Source organism: Lissotriton helveticus, chromosome 8 (assembly GCF_964261635.1).
Source record: "Lissotriton helveticus chromosome 8, aLisHel1.1, whole genome shotgun sequence".
NCBI classification, from domain to species: Eukaryota; Metazoa; Chordata; class Amphibia; order Caudata; family Salamandridae; genus Lissotriton; species Lissotriton helveticus.
This window is the reverse complement of record NC_136069.1, coordinates 1,668,838,964-1,668,861,666: the sequence shown is the minus strand read 5'-3', so window position 1 is coordinate 1,668,861,666 and position 22,703 is coordinate 1,668,838,964. Positions and strand designations below refer to the sequence as shown.

The 22,703-nt window shown below is 47.9% G+C and overlaps 1 protein-coding gene across 1 annotated transcript in view; it reads right to left on the bottom strand.

Annotated features, from left to right (window-relative positions):
- Positions 1–22,703, bottom strand: part of LOC144773615 (transient receptor potential cation channel subfamily M member 2-like) — a 531,293-nt gene that overhangs the window by 12,010 nt on the left and 496,580 nt on the right. The window contains exons 32-33 of the mRNA XM_078658758.1: positions 21,478–21,579; positions 10,525–10,635 (exon numbers count right to left, since the gene is read on the bottom strand). Coding sequence (XP_078514884.1) covers positions 10,525–10,635; positions 21,478–21,579 — 213 coding nt within the window. The remainder of the gene's footprint in view (positions 1–10,524; positions 10,636–21,477; positions 21,580–22,703) is intronic.

Here is a 22,703-nt window from a genome sequence, read left to right as displayed (position 1 = left end):
TCTTCGGTCTATTTTTGGCATTGTCTAGTTCCAATCTGAAGATGTCTTTTTTTGATTGTAGAATACTTTTGTTATAGGAATTTCTAGATTTTCTTAGGAGTTTGAGTTGGAGGGAGGAGGAACGCTGTCTCCTTTTCTGTTCAATTAGTCTCAGTTTACGTCTCTCTTCATTCGGGGTGCCGTTGAACCATGGGTTTTTGTCTTTGACCTGTATTCTATTGAGTTTTGGTGGGGGAACTTGGTCAAATAATTTGGTCATCATGGAGTTGTAGTGATTAGTGAGGTCACTGACGTCTGACATGTTATTGGGAGGAGTGAGTACTTTCTATCAGTGGGAATCTAGATTGTTCCAGTTGAGGTTTTTTGTGTCTCTTATCCAGTGTCTGGGCATGTATTGCTGCAAGTAAGTTTTCTTTTTAGCGGAGGGAATTTGGAAGGTGATAATGTGATGGTCTGACTGGTCACAAGGGGTGATCGAGATAGATTCAACCATTTTTTCTTCAGAGATGACCCAGTCAAGTGTATGAAATTTAAAAAAATCTAAAAGGGCAATGGGACTAGCTAGAAAGGATTTGATCCTATATTTAGGGTCACATGGTACAAAAAAAAATAAAGAGTGTGGAGTCAGTTGGGTTCCAAAACCGCCACAATTTCTTGCCACTCTCGGTTGTGCCCCTTCTTCACGCAGTAGTTATACCCTTGCAAAAATAATTCACTTATACCATGTGAAATTTTAGCACTCATAACAAAACTTCTGACATCTCAAATGACATGATCTGTGAGAATACAGTGCAAGGTAGAGGGGTAAGTTATTGTTAATGTAGTGTTGAGAGTGAGGTGACAAGACTATGCATAGAGGTGCGCCATTCACAGTAATTTGAAAGTGGTGCGTAGATTGTAAATGAAAGTTATAACTTCAATTTAGAATTTCTAATGTTTGTCTAGTTTAAATTGTGTTGATGTATATACAGAATATATCAAGTTTTCCTAACTATAGCAAGGGCCACTGGAATCATGCAGCAGGAGAGGTACACATTGTGTGGCAGGGTTTAGTAAGTTACGCAGCACAAAAACACAAATTATGCGCCATTATGTGGCACATTTTGTGATGGTTTAACTTCATTGTTTTGTCATTTTTGCTCTTGCTAACAATGAGCATTAGTTGTATTTCATTCATGCCAGTTTAACACTTAAATATAGCAATAAGCTACAGAAAGGAGACCAGTCAACTTTTGCAAAGGGCCTTTCACCGTGCTGCAACACACGTCACTGCATTTTACTAACTTTTGAACAGTGTGAGCTAGAAACAATTTTTTTGTTGCTAAAATCTGCAGATTATGTGGCAGATGATGGATTATGTGGCAAATGCGGCAAATCTTGCGTATATCGCAGCAGCCGCACAATTGCATAATTCAAGTGGCTCTGACTATAGCAAAGGTTAAACGTTTGTATTTTTAATTGATATATACATATATATATACATAGATAGATAGATAGATAGATAGATAGATAGATAGATAGATAGATAGATAGATAGATAGATAGATAGATAGACAGACAGATAGATATTCACTGAAAAATCAAAGGTTACAGGGACATTGTTGTTAGGCATATATTTCACTTGTTCAAGACCATTCAAATTCAGCTGTTATAGTTACCTAATGACATCTCAAATTACATCACTGATGACATCATCCACAGAAGAACCCAGGGCCAGAATCAAATCTAATGTTTTCCAAGAAGAGTCCCTAGTTTTGCCAAAAACGTCTACCCAACCGGAGAACTTTCATTTGGTTAATTAATACAATTAGTAAGTGCTACCTCGTTGGGTGAATTTCTTGTGCATATTCTACATTCCAGCTGCGTAGGGGACCACGAGGTGTGCATGTCATTTCGGCAAAGTGATTGTTCTTCGAGTGTCATTGTGTGATAACACAAATCCTCATCAATAGTAGGCGAAAAGAATACAAAGAGGTGAATCTCCACTAAATAGGGGTACTTCCCCTTAATTAAATGAAGTAAGTGGCTCTTTGTTTGGCGGAGATGTCCTCGTATTCCTCTGCATCAAGAACCCGTCACCAAAATCGTAGGGTAATGCGCTCGAAAGCATTTTGGAAAGCTGCTCATCAACATGGGAAAAGGTGGAAAGACCCTTATATTCTACTAAGGAAAACAGTGCGCAGCCATAAGGGCGGAGCTTCCAGATGATTTTGGGCATGTGCACACTTAGGTCAATTAAAAGAATTAAAAGAGCCTAACCAATTCCAATCTACCGCCTTAGGTGCTCCGCTACAGTCCTGATAAAGACCCCTTCCTAAGGCTGGACTCACCTAGTTTAATAATTTGGGGTCGAAATATTGACATACACGCACAAGTACAAGCAAGGACAATTGTGAAAAAAATGTTTGGTGTCCATGTTGAGCTATGTACATTTGGAACATGTGTCCTATTGTTTAGGGCGGATTGAGACCACAATGTTTATGTGATGAACACATGTCACACCACTTACTCCGTGTCCACAATGCTCACTAACCCTCAAAGACCACCCACACCCTTCCTTCCCAATACTCTACCTTGAGCACCACATTGTAAATATTTGTGCATAATCAATCAATCAATCAGGTCATTTGTAAAGCGCACTACTCACCCGTAGGGTCTCAAGGCGCTGGGAGGGGGGGGGGGTGCCGCTACTGCTCGAACAGCCAGGTCTTGAGCTTCTTCCTGAAGGAGAGGTGGTCTTGGGTCAGGCGCAGATTGGTCGGAAGTGAGTTCCAGGTCTTGGCGGCCAGGTAGGAGAAGGATCTTCCTCCTGTTGTCGCTCTTCGGATGCGGGGGACGGCGGCGAGGGCGTGGTTGGTTGATCTGAGGAGGCGCTTGGGAGTGTAGAAGTTGATCCGGTTGTTGAGGTAGCTCGGGCCTTGGTCGTGTAGGGCTTTGTGCGCGTGGGTGAGGAGCCGGAAGGTGATTCTCTTGTTGACCGGGAGCCAGTGTAGATCTCTCAGGTGTCCGGAGATGTGGCTGCGTCGGGGGATGTCGAGGATGAGTCTCGCCGAGGCGTTCTGGATCCGCTGGAGTCTCTTCTGGAGTTTGGCAGTGGTTCCGGCGTAGAGGGCGTTGCCGTAGTCCAGTCGGCTGGTGACGAGGGCTTGGGTGACCGTCTTCCTCGTCTCGGTGGGGATCCACCGGAAGATCTTACGTAGCATGCGCAGGATGTTGAAGCATGACGAGGAGACGGCGTTGACTTGTCTGGTCATGGAGAGGGAGGAGTCCAGGATGAATCCCAGGTTGCGTGCGTGGTCCGTCGGTGTGGGTGCGGTGCCCAGGGCGGGGGGCCACCAGGAGTCGTCCCAGGCGGAGGGCGTGGAGCCCAGGATGAGGACCTCCGTCTTGTCTGAGTTCAGTTTCAGGCGGCTGGTCGTCATCCATTCGGCTACGTCTCTCATCCCTTCGTGCAGGTTGGCTCTGGCGGTGGCGGGGTCGTTGGTCAGGGAGAGGATCAGCTGGGTGTCGTCGGCGTAGGAGATGATGTTCAGGTTGTGTTGGCGTGCGATGGCCGCGAGGGGGCTCATGTAGACGTTGAAGAGGGTTGGGCTCAGCGAGGATCCTTGGGGTACGCCGCAGATGACTTTGGTGGCCTCTGACTTGTACGGTGGTAGGCGGACTCTTTGTGTTCTTCCGTCGAGGAAGGAGGTGATCCATTCCAGTGCCTTCTCCTGGATTCCGATGTTGCTGAGGCGCTGTACTAGGGTGCGGTGGCAGACAGTGTCGAAAGCCGCGGAGAGGTCCAGGAGGATGAGGGCCGCTGTTTCTCCGTTGTCCATCAGAGTTCGAAGGTCGTCGGTGGCGGCGATGAGGGCGGTCTCGGTGCTGTGGTTCGCTCGGAAGCCGGACTGTGAGGGGTCGAGGGATCCATTCGTCTCGAGGAAGGCGGCCAGCTGCTTGTTGACGGTCTTCTCGATGACTTTGGCCGGGAACGGGAGGAGCGAGATGGGACGGTAGTTCTTGAGGTCGGTGGGGTCTGCTGTGGGTTTCTTGAGGAGAGCGCTGAGTTCGGCGTGCTTCCAGCTCTCGGGGAAGGTGGCGGAGTCGAAGGAGGTGTTGATGATGTCCCGCAGGTGGGGTGCGAGGACAGCGTCGGCCTTGTTGAAGACGTGGTGAGGGCAGGGGTCAGTCGGAGATCCGGAATGGATGGAGTTCATGGTGCGGATGGTGTCTTCGGTGCTGATCGGGGTCCAGGTGCGGAGGGTGGTGGATGGTGGCGTCGTTGCGGTTGTGGCTTGCGTTGGTTGGTTGTTGAAGCTGTTGTGTATGTCCGTGATCTTGTTGTGGAAGTAGGATGCGAGGGAGTTGCAGAGGTCTTGCGACGGGGTGATGTCGTTGTTTCCGGCGTTGGGGTTGGAGAGCTCTTTCACGATGTTGAAGAGTTCCTTGCAGTTGTGTGCGTTGTTGTCCAGCCGGTCCTTGTATGCATTTTTCTTGGTGGCGCGGATCAGTTGGTGGTGTCTCCGGGTGGCGAGCTTGAGGGTGGCCATGTTGTCCGTCGTTGGTTCCCTTCTCCAGGCTTTCTCGAGGGCTCGACAGTTCTTCTTGGAGCACTTGAGTTCGTCGGTGAACCATGGTGTTTTTCTGCTGCAGGATCTGCTGGGCGGGGTCCTCAGAGGGGCGAGTTCGTCCGCGCAGTTGCTGATCCACTTCGTGAGGTTGTCGGCGGCCTGGCTGGGGTTCGCTGAGTTGGCGGGCGGGTGCTGGCTCAGGGAGGCGGTGAGCTGGTCGGCTGTGATCTTGTTCCAGCTTCTTCGAGCAACCTGTTGCTGGAGGTGGTGGATCGTCGTTCTTCTGAAGGTGAAGTGGACGCAGCTGTGGTCCGTCCAGTGGAGTCCTGTTGCGTGGCTGAAGGTGACGTCTTTGCTGGATGAGAAGACGGCGTCGAGTGTGTGTCCGGCGAGGTGGGTGGGGGTGGTCACTAGTTGCTTGAGTCCGAGGTTGTCGAGGTTGTCGAGCAGGGTGATGGTGTTGCGGTCGTTGTTGTTCTCCAGGTGGAAGTTGAGGTCCCCCAGGAGGATGTAGTCGGCGGAGGGGAGAGCGTGCGGGCTGACGAAGTCGGCGATGTCCTCGCTGAATCGTGTGCGCGGTCCCGGGGGTCGGTAGATCAGGGTGCCTCTGAGGGTGGTCTTTGGGTTGGTGTGGATCTGGAAGTGCAGGTGTTCAGCGGTGGTGAGGGTGTCGTCGGTGTTGGTCGTGATGCGGATGGTGTCTCTGTGGATGATGGCGATGCCTCCTCCGGTCTGGTTGTCGCGGTCCCTCCGGGTGATCTTGTAGCCCTCCGGGATGGCGATGGCGATGTCTGGGGCTGAGGAGGCGTTCATCCAGGTCTCGGTGATGAAGGCAACGTCGGGGGCGGTGGTGTCGAGCAGGTTCCAGAGTTCTACGGCGTGTCTGTGGACGGAGCGGGTGTTGAGCAGGATGCACTTGAGGTGGGTGCTGCTGGAGTTCGGCTTGGCGGGTGCAGGGAAGGTCCGGATGCAGGTGAATTTGCAGGCGAGGCAGCTGAAGGGTCCGTGGGTGTGCTTCGGGGCGGCTCGGTGACATCCCGGGATGCGGCCGGTGTTGAGTGCGTTGAGGTCGGCGGCGCTGTAGGTTCGTCGGTTCGGCTTCCGTCGGTGGGGGCCAGGGGTCCTGGCCCTGGGCGCGGTCCAGGCGCGGACGGGCGCAGACGGGCTTACCTTTGGCGCGCCTTCGGCGCACAATCGGCGCGCCCGCTGCGCGTCAACGCTGCGCGTTCGCACGGTCGCCATTTAAGGCGAAGTGCGCGGGTGGGCGGGGCAGCTGGGAGGCGGGAGCGGGGAGGGATACAGAAGAGAAGAAAGGGGCGGGGCCAAGCGGCGGTGGCGGGAAGGGAGGGTGGAGGGCGGCGGAAAACACGAAGAAAGAATAAAACAGGCACAAATCTTCAACAAAACAAGGGGTATGGGGGGGAAAGAAATCAGGAACACAGAGAAAAACTGTACAAGCACAACTGTTAGACAAAAAACGGCAAATGAGGAAGAAAAAACGAGATGCAAGGAGTTTTTACGGAGAGAAACAGGCACAACTGTTCGTCAAAACAACCCTACTGCGGGGGCAGCCGGCAGCCGGCAAAACGAGGCAGTAGCGAGGCAGAGGGCGGGCAGGGGCACACACAGCAGCTGGTGGCCGTGCGGCGCGGGGGTGTCCCACAAGTGGGTCACACTCACCTGCGTCGCACGGTCGCCATTTAAGGCCAAGTGCGCGGGTGGGCGGGGCAGCTGGGAGGCGGGAGCGGGGAGGGATACAGAAGAGAAGAAAGGGGCGGGGCCAAGCGGCGGTGGCGGGAAGGGAGGGTGGAGGGCGGCGGAAAACACGAAGAAAGAATAAAATACTGATGAATATCTCATGAAAATCGATCCAAGAAATAGCACAATACATCTGAGATTGTATCTTCACGAATGATTTCATTTTGGATGGATTTACTATGTTTATTTACTATTATCCCTGAGCACCACATTGTAAATATTTGTGCATACTGATGAATATCTCATGAAAATTGATCCAAGAAATAGCACAATACATCTGAGATTGTATCTTTAGGAATGATTTCATTTTGGAAGGATTTACTATGTTTATTTACTATTGTCCATGCTACCTGACCACTTACCATTGTACTGGACTGCTTTGAAAGCTAGCTCCTTTTAAACTGAAATAATATGCAAATCCGACTTTGGATTTAAAGGTACTTCCAATCTATTAAACTACCTTATTTTTACATGTCAGTCACCCCTAAGTGCCACTGTTGAATTTATCATAACAAATAAAGAAAATAAGTTATAGAGCTTTATTTTCTGGGAGCCAAAATCCAGCCTTCTAGGAGCCTTTCCTCCTTGGTCAGCCTTCAACAGGCTTGGACAGACTTGGACAAACTGCTTTGATGAGGTGATAAGTGACCTGCATTGAAACAGAGGTTATCTGCTTGGGGGAGTTCTGCAGCTGCAGAGAACAGGCCAGGAAGGTGGCTGGGTGAAACAAATTGGGCATCAAAGAGAGCAGGACAGTAAGGAATGCTAGCCAGGCCTCCCCCTCTTCCTATATCCCCCAGCCAGATGGTAGCCCCAGGAATGGAATTTGCAGGACGCCTGGTAGGGTAGTGTTAAGGGAAATGAGTAACCCTGGGCGTAGTTTGTGTAGTAGTGCTGCGCATAGCTACGCGAAGTGCACTTCACACTACGCGAGCTACGCGTAGCACTACGCCAACTGCATAGTGCGTTACGAAATGCTGTTCACAATGATTGCACAGTGCCAGATGCTTGTCCGCACTGTGCAATCATTGCAAACAGCATCTTGCACAGTGCAAGCGGTCAGTTTTCTGCCGCTCGAGTAGATTTGTACTCGAGCGGCAGTTTCCTCAACGCACTGTTAGTTTCTCTTCATGAGCGGTCACAAGCATACGCTACCACTCGCAACGAGAAACCTGACCTCCCCATGTTGAGAATCTCGCCGGGAGGTGTATTTTCCACGCTCGCGATCGGAAACTTGATGTTGCTGATCACAAACGAGGAAAAAGTCTCGACGGGATGTCCTTTTGCTCTCTCGTGGTTGCCAACTAGATGTTGAGGACCACGAGCAAGCAAAAAATTACTGCTACGCTGCGCGTTTTTGCACTGTACTACATGCATTTCACGTAGCACATGGTTGCGCAAACTACGCAAGCATAGCGTAGCTTTCCGCCCAGGCCTAGAAATAAGCCACACCAGTACGTTATCGTAGCCAGTTTTATTCCCAAGGAGAGAAGTTCTCTTTCTTGAATTTTAAAGTACAGGGCTTTAAGGGGCCAAGAATATGCCACACTTTGAAGGAAAGGGTCATGCTTTTAGGTGGTATCCTGTACCCTACTGGTTAGGGGTACCCCCCAACTTGTTGACCCAGAACCCAGAAAAGTGGATAAATGTGTGAGAGCTGCATAGCAACTTACAAGGAGAAGGACTGCCTTGCTGGAACCCTGGTCTGCACACCAATGAATTGTACTCTGAAGAACGGCTCCTGCTGCACACTTGGAACTACAGTCCTGAGGATTTTGCCTTGTTTCAAAAAGGATGCTGATGTGGACTCCTTGAAAGCAACAGGTTAACAGAGCTCACCTACACCACTTCCCCAAAGAAGTCCCCAGCCTGGAGTACGTCCAGTAGACTTCAAAGGATCTGGCCAGGTGCACTGTGGGAATTGTAGTCCCAAACTTCCAAGGACCATCCCAGAGTTTTTAAGTCTTTGGATTTTGCTTTGGACACTTTTAACCCTCAAGAGTAACTTCAGGAAGAGGTTCCGGAAGTTTAGGGCAAATTTGGGAAAAAGCTTCATAAGGTGACTGACCATCAATGAGAGTCGGGCCACCACCATCGAAGCGCAACCCAGGCTAGATTTCAGGTTCATTCTGCTGAAAGCTCCGGAGCTCAAGACTTCCAGAATTTCATTGAGGCCCCACACTGAGCCAAGACGCCATTGTTTTAAAAAAAAAAAACATTTTATTAGACCAAGATGCCATTGTTGACTCCAAATTCCGGCCTGAAGAGGAGCCTCGCTCAATGACTAGAGTGAATCCTCTATAAAAGTTTTAAAGTGCGAAGATAACATTTTAACCGGGGACTCCAGCTTAGTATATTCAACTAGGGCTCTTTTGTGGTTAGCCTCAACCTTTGACTTTGATATAATATCAGGGCATGGGATCGCAAATTTATTGCTGTTTAGTTCATTGCGCAGTCAGCAGCCCATCACCTACTCCTCCTCCTCCTGCCTGCCTGACCACGCATTAAAACCGCAATAATCTTGTGGTCCCCTGCCTTGACCTAGGCACATTATGGCCTATGAGCAGGAGTTGATTTATGGATTCGTACTGGGGTGAGCATGACATAGATATGTAGAATCTATTGTATCACGACCAGGGATTGGGTATAACAGGACTTTAGATACCAATCCTAATTCAGGCGTAGGGAACATATTTTTTGGTCCTGAAGAAACGCTAGGGATCTAGTACTGGACCAACATAGCGAGAACCATGTTGACCTGAATAGTGAAACCACAATAGTTCAATGCAACACACTCACTGAGTAGTGGCGTATCATAACTTTGCGCACACTACCACATCTTAGTTTTTAACCTTACCAAAGGGTCACTGAAGAAAATTTGATCTCCTGTAGGTAATTTTAAGATCACACTTCACACATTATACCCCACACACCCGCATGCGCCATCGTGGCTGATACAAGAAAAGATCTCCGACAAAGAGCCCTCTTGCTCGGCCCGTGGGGCATTGCAGCGCCAGCCCCACAAGGAGAAAAACACCCAATGATGCAGCATGACACTCACATGGGTGTGTGAGGGCAACACTTCCAAACAAGGAAGATCCCCCAGAAACCATATATTCTGACCACACCTTTTCTTTAATGTGTTCTATACCCTCTCCACATAGGAACAAGTACCCACACTGATTAGAAAAATAAACTGACACAACCATCACATTTCCAAATACAATGATTAAAAAGGAGTCAAATATCTACTTTTCAAACAGTGACTGAAGACAGTTGCTTATGTGCTAGTCATCTCAAGGATTGATACTGGCAATGCCAGTCTGGCAGGTCTTCCAACAAATGTGGTGGTGCATTTCAAAACAATACTGGACTCCACCACACGGCTCGTCCCAGAGTCAAAGAATTTCAACTACATCTCCCAATCCTGGGAGATCTACATTAGTTTCCATTAGAGGTTTGAATACAATGTAAAATAAGCTAATCACCACCAGGTAACCCAAGACAATTAAAAGATCTACTGGCAGTCTCAGGAGGCACAAGAGATTCCAAGAGCAAAATCTCTCTGCAGTTGAGGATACCCTAACTCTGAATGACTCAAGCCCAAAACAATCCTTCTTTAGGGCAACTGCGACCATGTGAAACTCTCTACCAATCCACTTAAGAACTTCTCCAACATTTTGACATTCTGAAAAGGGCCAAATATGTGGTAAACAGGAAGAGGAGGAAATTATGCTAAAGTTCATTTAGGTGGTGAACTTCAGTCAGAAAAGACTCAAAATAAATACAGCCCCACACTATGAATGGTAATGTTATGTACCACTCATCCCTCCTGCTCTCTGTTCTTGTAGGTACTGCGAGGATATTTTCTGTCTTTTCCCTCTGCGTTGTTTCTCCCATGCTTTCCTTCAAGCAGTTCTCTCCTGACTTTTGGACTCTCTCCTTGATAACCCTCTCTTTCTATATCTTTCCGCTTCCGAACACTGACACGCATGTGCGGCACTGTGGAAGCAGGAACAATGGAATGAAAGTATGGTATTTCAAAACCCTCCCCCCTCTTTACTTACACATTGGTGGGATTGTCTCCAGATCCCCTTAGTGAAGACAAAGCTATACTAAGGAATCAGGACTGATTAGATGGAACTAGGGCAAGGTTTGTTAACCAGATTGTTTCCAACTGGCAGATTATCATGAGCTTCACAATAGTTCTTACCGATGTCAGCAGATCCAGCTGTTCTGGGGATTCAAAGTGAACGTTGACTGCACGTGTCTCCACCCATGCATTGTCTGTGTTCCTCGGGTCATCCAGGTAACCAATGTACACCTGCAAGTGTCAAATCAATAAAGTCTGGTTTTACTGAGGCAAAATAATTGCTATCAACTGGTCAGTATGGACTTTTACTACTTATCTCCCATCCCTGACTCCCACACTTTTTGTCTGTAACCTCTTCTTTCTAATGTCAGCGCAGCTTTTTCTGCATACAGTCTGCATACATCACCACTGTGCTCTTAATGTTGCCTCCACCATCTGATATATATTTACTGCTGACTTCTGCCCGCCCTCATCTAATCCTATGTTCTTTTTTCAGCATCCTGTCTACTTTTAAGACCTGCTATACCCTTATTATTGCATCCGGCATGCTTCTATCTTATCTTTAGCATCTTTCACTTGTACCATGTGATCTCCTATTGCACCATTTTATTTTGTTTTCCATGGATTATTTTATTGGCATTTACAAACAAAACACAAAATCACAGTCACTTTATCATGAGTTACACACATTTGTCATGTTAGCAGCAATCATAGAAGAGCAGCCAGGCATCAGCACCCCCTCTCCCAATACAGCTCTTCTGGGACTTCCACCCTGACTTGGATTTGAAGTCAAATGAAGCACAATACCCCTGAATTCACCAATATTTTCATGTGCTTCTGTGTGCATCCCCTCACTCTGTCGATCAGCATTTCAAAGGTGTACATTGATTCATCTCTTGTCACCAAATATCCAGTGAAGAGGGCCCCACAGCACACACGTTCTTGCATTTGTCACTTTTAGTTGTGACAGACCCAGTCCACATCACTGCAGTTTCATAGTGGTTATATGTCTATGTCAAGACTTATGTGTAATTTTTGGTCCTCATTAATCCGCACCCCAATACCTCTACCAGTGTATGGTAAATCAGTGTCACAACAGGCCTCATTTGGCCTCTGTGACAGCTTGTGTGATGTAGTCTTCTCTTTGAAATTTGTAATCCTAGGCATACCCGGGAGGGTCCCTCTGACCAAATCTCCAGAGCCTTACTCTGGTGAGGTAGGTCCAAGGTGGATTTTTTAGGTGAATAAGTCTAAAAAGCAACACAGTGGCCGACTCTTGTGGAGCCATCCTTCTTCCTGCCATTCATCGTTTGTCAGTTTACCAACATCTCTCTCCTAAGCCTGAGGTAACTGGTCTTCTGATAAGCAACACGCAGTACATTTGGATGATCTTCAATCATGGAACGCCCTCCTTATTATCTTCCCCTTAAGTGGATTGAGGATGCTCTTTGAGGTCTTTTATGTATGATGTGATCACATGACACAGTTGGAGACATTGAAAGAATTGATTCTTGTAAAGTTCATATTCTTCCTTCATGTCGGAAAAAGGATGCATATCAGCTCCCTCATGCGAGAAATCTCAATTGTGGCTTACCCACAGCAGCAGTGTGAACATAATTTTGAGCCTCTTTCCCACCCAAAATAAAGTCTCTTTAGTTAAATTATCCTTCCATTCAAAGTCTTGTCCCACACTTTGAGCAGAGGGAGAGGGGATTTAGACTTACCCCATAAAGAAGTTGTCAGATCAGAACACCTTTCATAGCCCACTGAAGAGTCGTAAAAGCGTGGTCTATCTGTATATCATGCCACTACTCAATATGATTAGGTATAATGCTCTATAGCAGTGGTTCCCAAAGTGTGCGCCACGGCACCCTGGTGCGCCGTGATGAGAAGCCCGGGGCGCCGCGCTGCAGTGCAGGATGTGGGTCATGGAAACTGCAGCCAAAAATCCTCCCCCTCCTTTGTGCTGCCAGGTCAATTGATCCCAGCCCTCGCCCTCTGCATCTGAATGGCTCCATTAAGGGCTGCGCTCATCAGCCCCAGCTCCTTACCTGCTCCTGCTGCCCCAGTGACGAGCTGCTCATTACATTGTCTGGGCAGATAAGGCCGGCCCGGGGGACGGGGGCTCGTTGATTAAAGCTAATGGGCCATCACTCCCCAGATCACGGGCGCCTCTTTATCCGGAACCCCAGGGGGGCTGGGCCAGATAGAAACATCTCTGGCCTCAGAGAAATGCACGGAAGAGTGGTTTGTGCTGTGTGTCTGCTGTGAGACAGGGAGGCTTGCTTGTTGCGCACATGCTGTATGGTTTTCGAGAAAGCAAAGCTTGCACTGTCTGTCTAATTTCCATCTGTCTTTATGAGAGGATAGCTTGCACTACTGCTGTTCTGTTGTACCTGTTCTGTGGGGAAGGTTCATGCCTACGCCTGTTGCCCAATCTGTACCTTTTATATGAAAGCAAGACAGTTGCACTGTTGATGCTGCAGTTGTATCTATTCTGTGAGGAAGAGTAGCTTGCACGGTAGCACCTGGTGTTGTACCTGTTCTCTATGTGTGAGAGAAACCCTAGTGCCATTCCTCCTGCTACTGCCAACTGCCCTTTACCTATTCCTTATTTTAGGGAAGCATATACTGCTTCCCCGCATGCTGTGCCTGTGTTGTGCATTAGAAAGATGTGGTATACATCTTTTCACTATACAAAGGCCAAACAAGCGGTATTGTTGATGCTTGGTTGAATGCATGATGTGAATGAGAGAGTGATCATCACAAAATGTAATTAAAGCCTAATTTTCGTTTTGCCCTTAACCAAGCACAGTTTTTGAAGTGGCCCAATAGTTGTGTGACATTTTATTATCTGCCATGTGCCTCTAGGTCATTTTGCAAATTGGGATGTATGAACCGATAATGTGTGTCAATGCTGAAACGTGAAAAAAATATACTCCACGATTGCGAGTAAGATTCTTCTAAACAGATCAGAGGCGTGTTCACAACTCGTGGAGTTATGTGGATCAAAGTCCAACAGTCAGTGTATACTTTTATGTTTTCAAAAACTCTGCCCTTCAAAGGAATTAGCAAAAAGAATAAATGTGATAGTATATCTGTTGTGTTTTATTGAATTGGTCACAACCGATTTAAAATAGGTTACCAGGTTAAGGTCCCTTCTGCAATATGATGGGCATTCTCCAATATGGTTTTGGCTTCTTAGAAGGGAATGCTAGTGATTTTGAGAGCTTTGGGGACCCCGATCTGTTCATTGTTCTAAAATCGCACACAAATGTTTCCACATTAGCATTGCTAATTAAGGCCACCAGTATTACCCCGCGCGTCACCTGGAAGGAAGGTACCCTTGGGAAATGCCAACTAGTCATTTTGCTGTGCCCGCAGCAGTCTTTGAGAGGATGCGGCAGTCGGTGTTGGAGGGGCTTAGACTTTCCGAGTTCATTTCATGTGCAGTGTGATCACTGCTGGCCTGGGAGAGCCTCGCCCCGATCAGGTTGGGCTCCAGCTGCAGATCTGAAGCAGCGTCTCGACTTGCCCAGTGCATGCAACTCGAGTACACCCAAGAGCATGAATGTTGTATTTGGCACCCCAAGAAAAATGGTGGGGAGCCACGGCCAACTGCCAATTAGGTCAAGGGAGCCACGGGTCAAAAAGTTTGGGAACCACTGCTCTATAGTATAGCAGGGTATCCTCAGCCCCAATTCCCCTGTCGCATTGGGACTTAAAACATTTTGTGAGAGCTATCCTGAAATCACTGAAACCACACAGAAAGCTGTGAAAACTAAGCAAGAAGTTTCTTCTCTCAAGATAAGTTGCTCAGGATCACAAATGGGAAATTCTGGAGCAAGTAGAGTATGTGCAGCAGAAATATAATTTTATAATATGGAGCTCTGCTCATTAAAGATGGAGGCGGGAGGGACAAAAGCGCTGTCAATTGTTTTTTTTGGGCCAAACGAAAGCCATATCTGTGGTAACACACATTCCATAGTACTTAAATCCCTCCTTAAAATCGATGGGCCATGCACCCAACCAGGTTACTGTGATTTTATGCCTACCAAGTATAACCAAGACTTGGCATTAATAATCTACAGACTTGTACATTTGCCTACTATATGGAGGATCCAGAGAACTTTGGGCCGACAATCACATCATCTGAATATAGGGGAACTTTGTAGGCAATGCCCGGTGCTCATTCACAGCCCCAGAGAAGGTAATCTTACCTGAATCTTCTCCACCAGTGATTCAGCTATGATGGCATCAAGGGTGTTAATGAGCAGCCCTCTTTAGTACCTCTCTTTAGAGGAAAGAGATCAGACTCTTTGTCACACACCTTGACTCCCGTGGTTAGACAAGTACATAGTAGCTGCAGCCGCAGGTCAGTGGGAGATGAGCATGTGGGAGATGAGCATGAGTGCTTGGCTGGCTGTCCCAGGCCAGCCAAACACACATGCGCACTTAAGTTGGTCCAACCTGGCAGTATTGAACAGCCAGGCTAGAGAAACAGCACAGACTCCCTGTCCTGAGCCTTGCATTAAAGCAGCTTGCTCAGGCCAATCCCTGCACTGCTCTCATGGGTGAGAGCAGTGTGGAGGTTGCATTGCACAGGGAGGTTCTGATGCTTGCCTAGGGGCTGCTGGGACCTAGGAAGCATCGGAGAACTGAGATGCGAGGCGGCAGAAGCAGCATCAGATACTTTTTTTTAAAACCAACGGTCGCCCCCCCACCCCAGCTCTTTCTCCTCCCGCACTCCCCCCTGTCCCATCTCGCTGCCCCCACCCCACCCCTGTTTACATGCTTCGGCTGCCACTGGTCTGTTACTTTTCAATCAAACTGGCATTTCCCAGAGAACATTTTGCTCTTTGTCTAATGCAAAGATTCAGCATTTGACATTTTGTGGGGTAGCCAAAAACAACAATCATGAACAATATTGTAGTTTAAGACTTATTCATGATTTCCCTTGTAAAACCTGCTTAGATGGTCCACCTGTTGATTTTGGTCACATGGTAAGTGGACTGCATGTAAAGACACATCTCAGGTTAGAGACAATAGCAAATCTTTTTTACCTCAAAACACACAAGTCGATATCTAGTATTGCCCTGTTTGTTTATTGCATCGCTGTGGTATTGTCTGTTTGAACCAAAATCCTGTCTTTGGAAATCCTTGACAACCAGAGGGACCATCCTGCCCACCAGGAATTGTATGTGATACTATGCCTTCTTCATCAACTAGAGTCCTTGTTTGATAGTCTACTCAAACAGGCACACCAGCCTATCAGAGATGAGCAGAGTTTGGACAGGAAGGTTCAGAAAGAAAGGATTGTCTTGTCACTAGGGACTGCTTTACTGTTGGGGATTAGAGACACTGGAAGTCATTTGTCTTCCCACTGGGTCCATTGATCATCCAGACAATGCTGCAGTGGTCTCATTTGCAGACTTCCATTTGTAACAATGAATCAGCGACAGGGCTGGGGCGTAAGACAGGGATGCATGTTAGATCCCTTTCTTTTTGCCTTATACAACAATGGCACTGATAACTTCTTGTCTGCCTGAGTGTTATATATGAAGACAATGATGTGTTAATGGCCCACACTGGCAATGCATTACAGTATCATCTGGATAGTTTTGTGTCTTTTATGGAGGTCCTAAGTCTTAAAGTTAACATAGGCAAAACATATGAAGTGTTTCCATTTCTTATTTCCGATAGAGCCATTGTTGAAGCAGGCTTCCATATCAGATACAGCTGTAAGGTGCTTTGCATGGTGTAACCCTTGGCAAATGAAGGTGGAGGTATTTTTTACTTTGTGAACTTTCTTTCATGAACACAATAGGAATGTGCTTTAAAATGTGAGCTCTCTGACAAATACAATAGGGGGTTTGGGGTTTACATTGGGAACTCTGATAAAGAGAACAGTAAGGGGTTTTATATTGAGAACTCTATGCCAAACACCATAGGAAGAGTCTTTAACTTGTTTAATACCAAGACTTTAAACAGATCTCTAGTTCAGGAGAGGCCCCAGGACACACCCATGGACCCTTCACCTGCCACTCCTGCAAGTTCGACTGCATCAGGACGCACACCAAATCCACTAACTCCAAACAGAGCTCCGACACTAACCATCTGAAGTGCTTCCTGCTCAACACCCGCTCGGTCCACAGTCACGCCATTGAACTCTGGAACCTACTCGACACCATATCGCCGGACGTCGCCTTTCTTACAGAAACCTGGATGAACGCCTCATCAATGCCCGACATTGCCATAGCCATCCCTGACGGCTACAAAATCATCCGAAAGGACCGCGTCAACCAAACAGGAGGAGGCATCGCCATCGTCCATAAGAACACCATCCGCATCACGACCAGTTCCGACCATAACCTCGCAGCCGCCGAACACCTTCACTTCCAGATCCACACCGACCCCAAGATCACACTCAGAGGCACCCTCATCTACAGGCCACCAGGCCCCGCACCCAATTCAGCAAAGACATCACTGACTTCATCAGCCCACACGCCCTCACCTCCGAGGACTACATTCTATTGGGAGACCTCAACTTCCACCTGGAAAAGAACAACGACAGCAACACCACCTCCCTTCTGGACAACCTTGCAAACCTCGGACTCAAACAACTTGTCGACACCCCCACCCACTATGCCGGATACACGCTCGACCCGATCTTCACCTCCAGCAAGCACATCTCCTTCAACCACACCACAACTCTCCATTGGACGGACCACAGCTGCGTTCACTTCAACTACAAAAAGATTACGACTCACAACCACCCTAAACCAATTCCCCGCAGAAACTGGAACAAAATCACCGCCGACCAACTCTTCACATCGCTTCACCTAAACCCTCCTGCCAAATCATCAAACCCAAACCAAGCAGCCACCAACCTAACACAATGGATCACCCACAGCGCTGACAAATTAGCACCCTTGAAAACCCACCAAATCAGGCAAGGTTGCAAAAAAGCCCCCTGGTTCAACGACGACCTTAAGAAATCCAAGAAGATCTGTCGCACCCTCGAGAAAGCCTGGCGTAAAAACCCAACCACTGACAACCTGGCCACCTTCAAGAATGCCACCCGCAAACATCACCAACTGATCCAATCCACCAAGAAATCAGCATTCAAGGATCGACTCTACATCAACGCCCACAACAGCAAGGAACTATTCAACATCGTTAAAGAATTTACCAACCCCACCGCCGGCACCAACGACATCACTCCCTCCCAAGACCTATGCGACTCTTTAGCATCATTCTTCCACAACAAAATCGCTGACATACATAACAGCTTTGAAGACCAGCCCGGAGACCAGTCCACCCCACCCACCTCCGAACTTAAACCCACCTCCAACAACCTTTGCGACTGGAACCCAATCACCACTGAAGATACCATCCGCCTGATGAACTCCATCCACTCAGGATCGCCAACCGACCCATGTCCTCACCACATTTTCAACAAAGCAGACCCCATTATCGCACCCCATCTCCGAGACGTAATCAACTGCTCCCTCAACTCCGCTACCTTTCCGGAAAGCTTGAAACATGCCGAACTCTGCGCCCTCCTGAAGAAACCCACAGCAGACCCCACTGAACTCAAGAACTACCGCCCCATTTCGCTCCTCCCATTCCCTGCCAAAGTCATTGAGAAAGCCGTCAACAGTCAACGCGCCGCCTTCCTCGAATCCAACAAATCCCTCGACCCTTCACAATCCGGCTTCCGAGCCAAACACAGCACCGAGACCGTCCTCATCGCAGCAACAGACTACATTCGAACTCTACTGGACAACGGAGAAACAGCTGCCCTCATCCTACTTGACCTCTCTGCAGCCTTCGATACAGTTTGTCATAGCACCCTTATACAACGCCTCAGCAAAGTCGGAATACAAGGAAAAGCTTTGGACTGGATCATCTCGTTCCTCTCTGGAAGAACACAGAGAGTCCACCTCCCCCCTTTCAGATCAGAGGTCACCGAAGTCATCTGCGGCGTGCCACAAGGATCATCACTCAGCCCCACCCTCTTCAACGTTTACATGAGTCCCCTCGCATCCATCGCGCGCCAACACAACCTCAACATCATCTCCTAAGCAGACGACACCCAGCTGATCCTCTCCCTCACCAAAGACCCAAACACCGCCAAAACCAACCTGCACGAAGGGATGAAAGAAGTAGCCGAATGGATGAAGAACAGCCGTTTAAAACTTAACTCGGACAAAACGGAAGTCCTCATCTTAGGATCAACCCCCTCCGCTTGGGACGATTCATGGTGGCCACCGGCCCTGGGAATCGCACCCACACCTACGGACCACGCACGTAACCTGGGTTTCATCCTGGACTCCTCCCTCTCGATGACCAGACAAGTCAATGCCGTCTCATCATCATGCTTCAACATCCTACGAATGCTCAAAAAAATCTTCCGTTGGATCTCCACCGAAACAAGAAAGACGGTCACCCATGCATTGGTCACAAGCCGACTGGACTACGGAAACACACTCTACGCCGGAACCACAGCCAAACTACATTAAAACTCCAACGCATCCAAAACGCCTCAGCCAGACTCATCCTAGACATCCCCCGCGAAGCTCACATATCCGGTCACCTGAGAGACCTCCACTGGCTCCCCATCAACAAGAGAATAACGTTCCGCCTCCTCACCCACGCACACAAAGCCCTCTACGACCTAGGACCCGAATGCCTCAACACGCGCCTGTCATTTTACACCCCCACCCGCCAACTACGATCGTCCAATCAAGCCCTCGCCGCAATTCCACGCATCAAAAGATCCACCATGGGGGGAAGATCCTTCTCCTACTTAGCGGCCAAGAACTGGAATTCTCTCCCCATCCACCTTCGCCTCACACAGAACCACCTCTCCTTCAGAAAACAACTTAAAACTTGGATATTCGACAAGTAATATACCTCCCCTCCCTCAAGCGCCTTGAGATCCTCTGGGTGAGTAGTGCGCTATACAAATGCTAAACTTGAACTTGAAGAGGTTTTTCATTGCGAACATTAGTGATTTTATGTTTATTATTAGAAATATGGGACTTAAAGTACCTTTCTCTTTAGAGAAATTCACTGACTGGAAATTAATATATTATATGCATGCTATTGGGTGGTGTGTGGAGTTCTAAGCTACCTCCTGGGAGCTGTCCAGGTGAGGACAGAGGCAAGGCCCCGGAGTAGAGGCACTAAGGAGTCAGGGTGTGGTTGGGGGGTTCGGAGGCCATTTGCAACGGTGTAAAGAGAGTTCAGTCTAATCCAAAAATAAGGTGGGGCACCAGAGGTAAAAGACTCCAATTGTTATAGTTGCAGCCAATTAACCCTTGGCTATCCTGGAAACCTCCTCCATGAGCCACTGAGCACATTCCCACATAACTTCAATGGTACATCCAGTGCCCCAGAAGCAACCAACCCTGCTTCCGCCCATCTCCCCAGCGCATGCTCCGGCGGCACAACAAGTTGCAACAGCTGCATGCAGGTCTCTGTTTCAAAAGCATCAACACCATGTCATGCAGTGAGAGCAGGTAATAGGGCAAGTACAACATGGCATGACATGGTCTGTATTGAGCACTTCTGGGATGGCCATATCTCCCAGCTCAATGATGTGGCAGCATATGCATCCATGTAAAAACCAAACATTGGAGCCAGACTGATCTATGCCTCTCCCCCAGCAGTGATTATGATATCTGTCAGGCTACCCACAGAGCTACCTCCCCTCCATCCCATTGTCCATTTTGGCAGTGGATGGGGTCTATGCTACACTATGCTGGTTTACCTATCACTCAAGGTGCTGTTCTGTGCAGGTACTGGTATGTGCTCTTTGCCACATGCAAAGTATAATGAACCTGCCTGATGGTGAAATAGCTACTTCAACAATTCACAGTACCTCAAATGCACCCTGCTTGTGAAAGTCACTTTGCTGCACGAACTCGTTCTGTATATGTGCTCAATGTGGAGTTCGGGTGGCTTTGGGGTTGGTGCAGTGCGGCCGGTGCAGACTAGTGCAGAGCTGCTCCTTTCAGGCTGGAGGGCGAATGTGTGAGAGCACCAAGCAGCAAGGAGGAGGTGCCAAGATTCTGTCATTGATGTAACTGGGGCTTGGTGGTGCCACTCAATACTACCAGTTCCATACATGGTGGAGGGCAGGGCCAGCCTGACAGTGGTCACTAGGCAAGGACTCTAAAAAGTAAATATATGGACAGCCTGGCTCTTTAATGCCCTCCCTCATTTGGAAAACCATTGAGGCTCCCAAGTGGAGGAACTGGACTCTGGTTAGCAACTATGACTACAGTGTTAAGAAGAAGGGGCCATCCAAGGCCTTGTCAGGGGTGGTAAGTGCTATAGAAATGGTAAGTACATTCAAATACAAGGGGAAGGGTTAAAGCCTCATGGTAGAAAAGCAAAAATCCTAACTACTTATAACACTGTCACATCCCTTACAGGCAACCACACACTACCAGAGGCACTCTCACACTCCTCTGAGAGTAGCAGTCTCACACTCCTGGGGGAAATCTTACTCTCTTCTGTTACTAGCAGTCCCCCTGTCCAAAGCTCTCCAATGCAAATCACAATATCAGTCACAAACCAAGAGAAGTGCCTTCACATCCCTCACAGTGTAGATCAAAAGCCAGGCTAATGCATGGTGAGAATGAGTGAAAGCAGGACTGTCAGATCTCCCTGGCCTCAGGCAGCCGAGGTAGCCACAGTCAACACCAGTAAAAAGCTCGGCCTTGTAATGTCAGCAATATGCTGGACATACATCTCATTGACAAGGCTTGTTGGGTTTAGTTGTATTATTCATTTTGTTTCTCTTTGAGTGTTTAAAAGATGTTTTTATGAAGTGGGACTTTACTCTGTACCATGCAAAGTTGTCCATAACTTTTACATACTTCATCACAGGATTACAAATGGTTTAAATTAAAACATTTAAACATGCAGGATAAGAAACATAAAACAATTATGATGCAGTGTTGCACAGTGGTGCACAATATATTCATGTGTCACTTAGTCGCCGGCGTGTTTTAGTAGAAACATATGTAACATGCACAAATGTGAATTGTAAGTGCTAACCTCAGTTCCTTTTTCTAGCAGAGCCTCAAGCGCTTTCCAGAATCCCTTCTTCAGGATCTCTTTCAGTTTGGATGGTAGTTTCTCACCTGGCCCCAATGTGCCCTGAAACAGAGGATAATATGGTTGAACTGGGGTCTAAAACATATATTAACATACACTTGGCCACTTATGAAGAGATGAAGAGGATAGAACAGACACAATAGACAGAATATGAAAATGCCCCTGAGGCCAGAGTATGTGTCTAAAGATAGGCAAATTGCAACAAGAAACATATAAATGGCTGTCAATTATCTGGATTGGCAATACTGAATACCACATATGGCCCATACGTGGCCAGTATTTAACAACATTGTTCTATATTATCAACAAAGTGCCACCCCACTTTCAGCCCTCTCTTCCAGCCCTGGCTAAGCCACCCTTCACATTATCACCTGCAACAAAAACCTCTTTTAGATTTCTATCACCTTCTAGTCTGGGGCCTGACAAAAGCACCAGCAAGGGCATAATCAAGCATCCCCATCTTGCTTGGGTGAAGAAGGGACACATGGTAAGAGAGAAGGAAGGAATAGTTACTTACCTGTAATCCTAGGTCTCCTCTAGCGTAATCTTCATTTTTGGCATAAGCACTGAATTATCCTGTCCGCGCCAAAGTACAGGAAATGTTTTGGAAAAGCCTACGAAAGGCTATATTGTAAAAGGATTGGCTGTTTACTTGAACAAATAATTTAAAACAACCATTGGTATAGCCAATATGTCTCGCTTATGGGACCTTATAAGTATTTAGTTATGCAGCACAATATCCTTGGTGCAATAACATCAACTGTTGCATGGCTAAACGCTTATAAGGTCCCAAAGGCGAGACCTATTGGCTGTGCCAATGCTTTTTTTTTTATAGTCACAGGGATTGGCCCAGAACCACAGGATGCTGTGTCGAGGCTCGATCCTGGTATCCCCGCTCCAAAGTCGGCAGCTCTGACCTGACCTGGTCAGAGCCGGTCGCTCCTCCCGCCGCGAGGCCCACCCCGAAGGTTCCGGTATCCGCCGCCACTGCCGCTGCCAGTTCGTCCTCTGTGCCCCTGCTAAGTATCGTTCTGCCTGATTAGTCTTGTGCCGTGATTGTATTCTTGCCTCCTGTACCCCTGAGTAGTATTGTGCCTGAATAGTTTTTGCCGTGATTGTTTGCTTGTCTCCTGTACCCCTGAGTATTATTGTGCTGTGATTGTGCC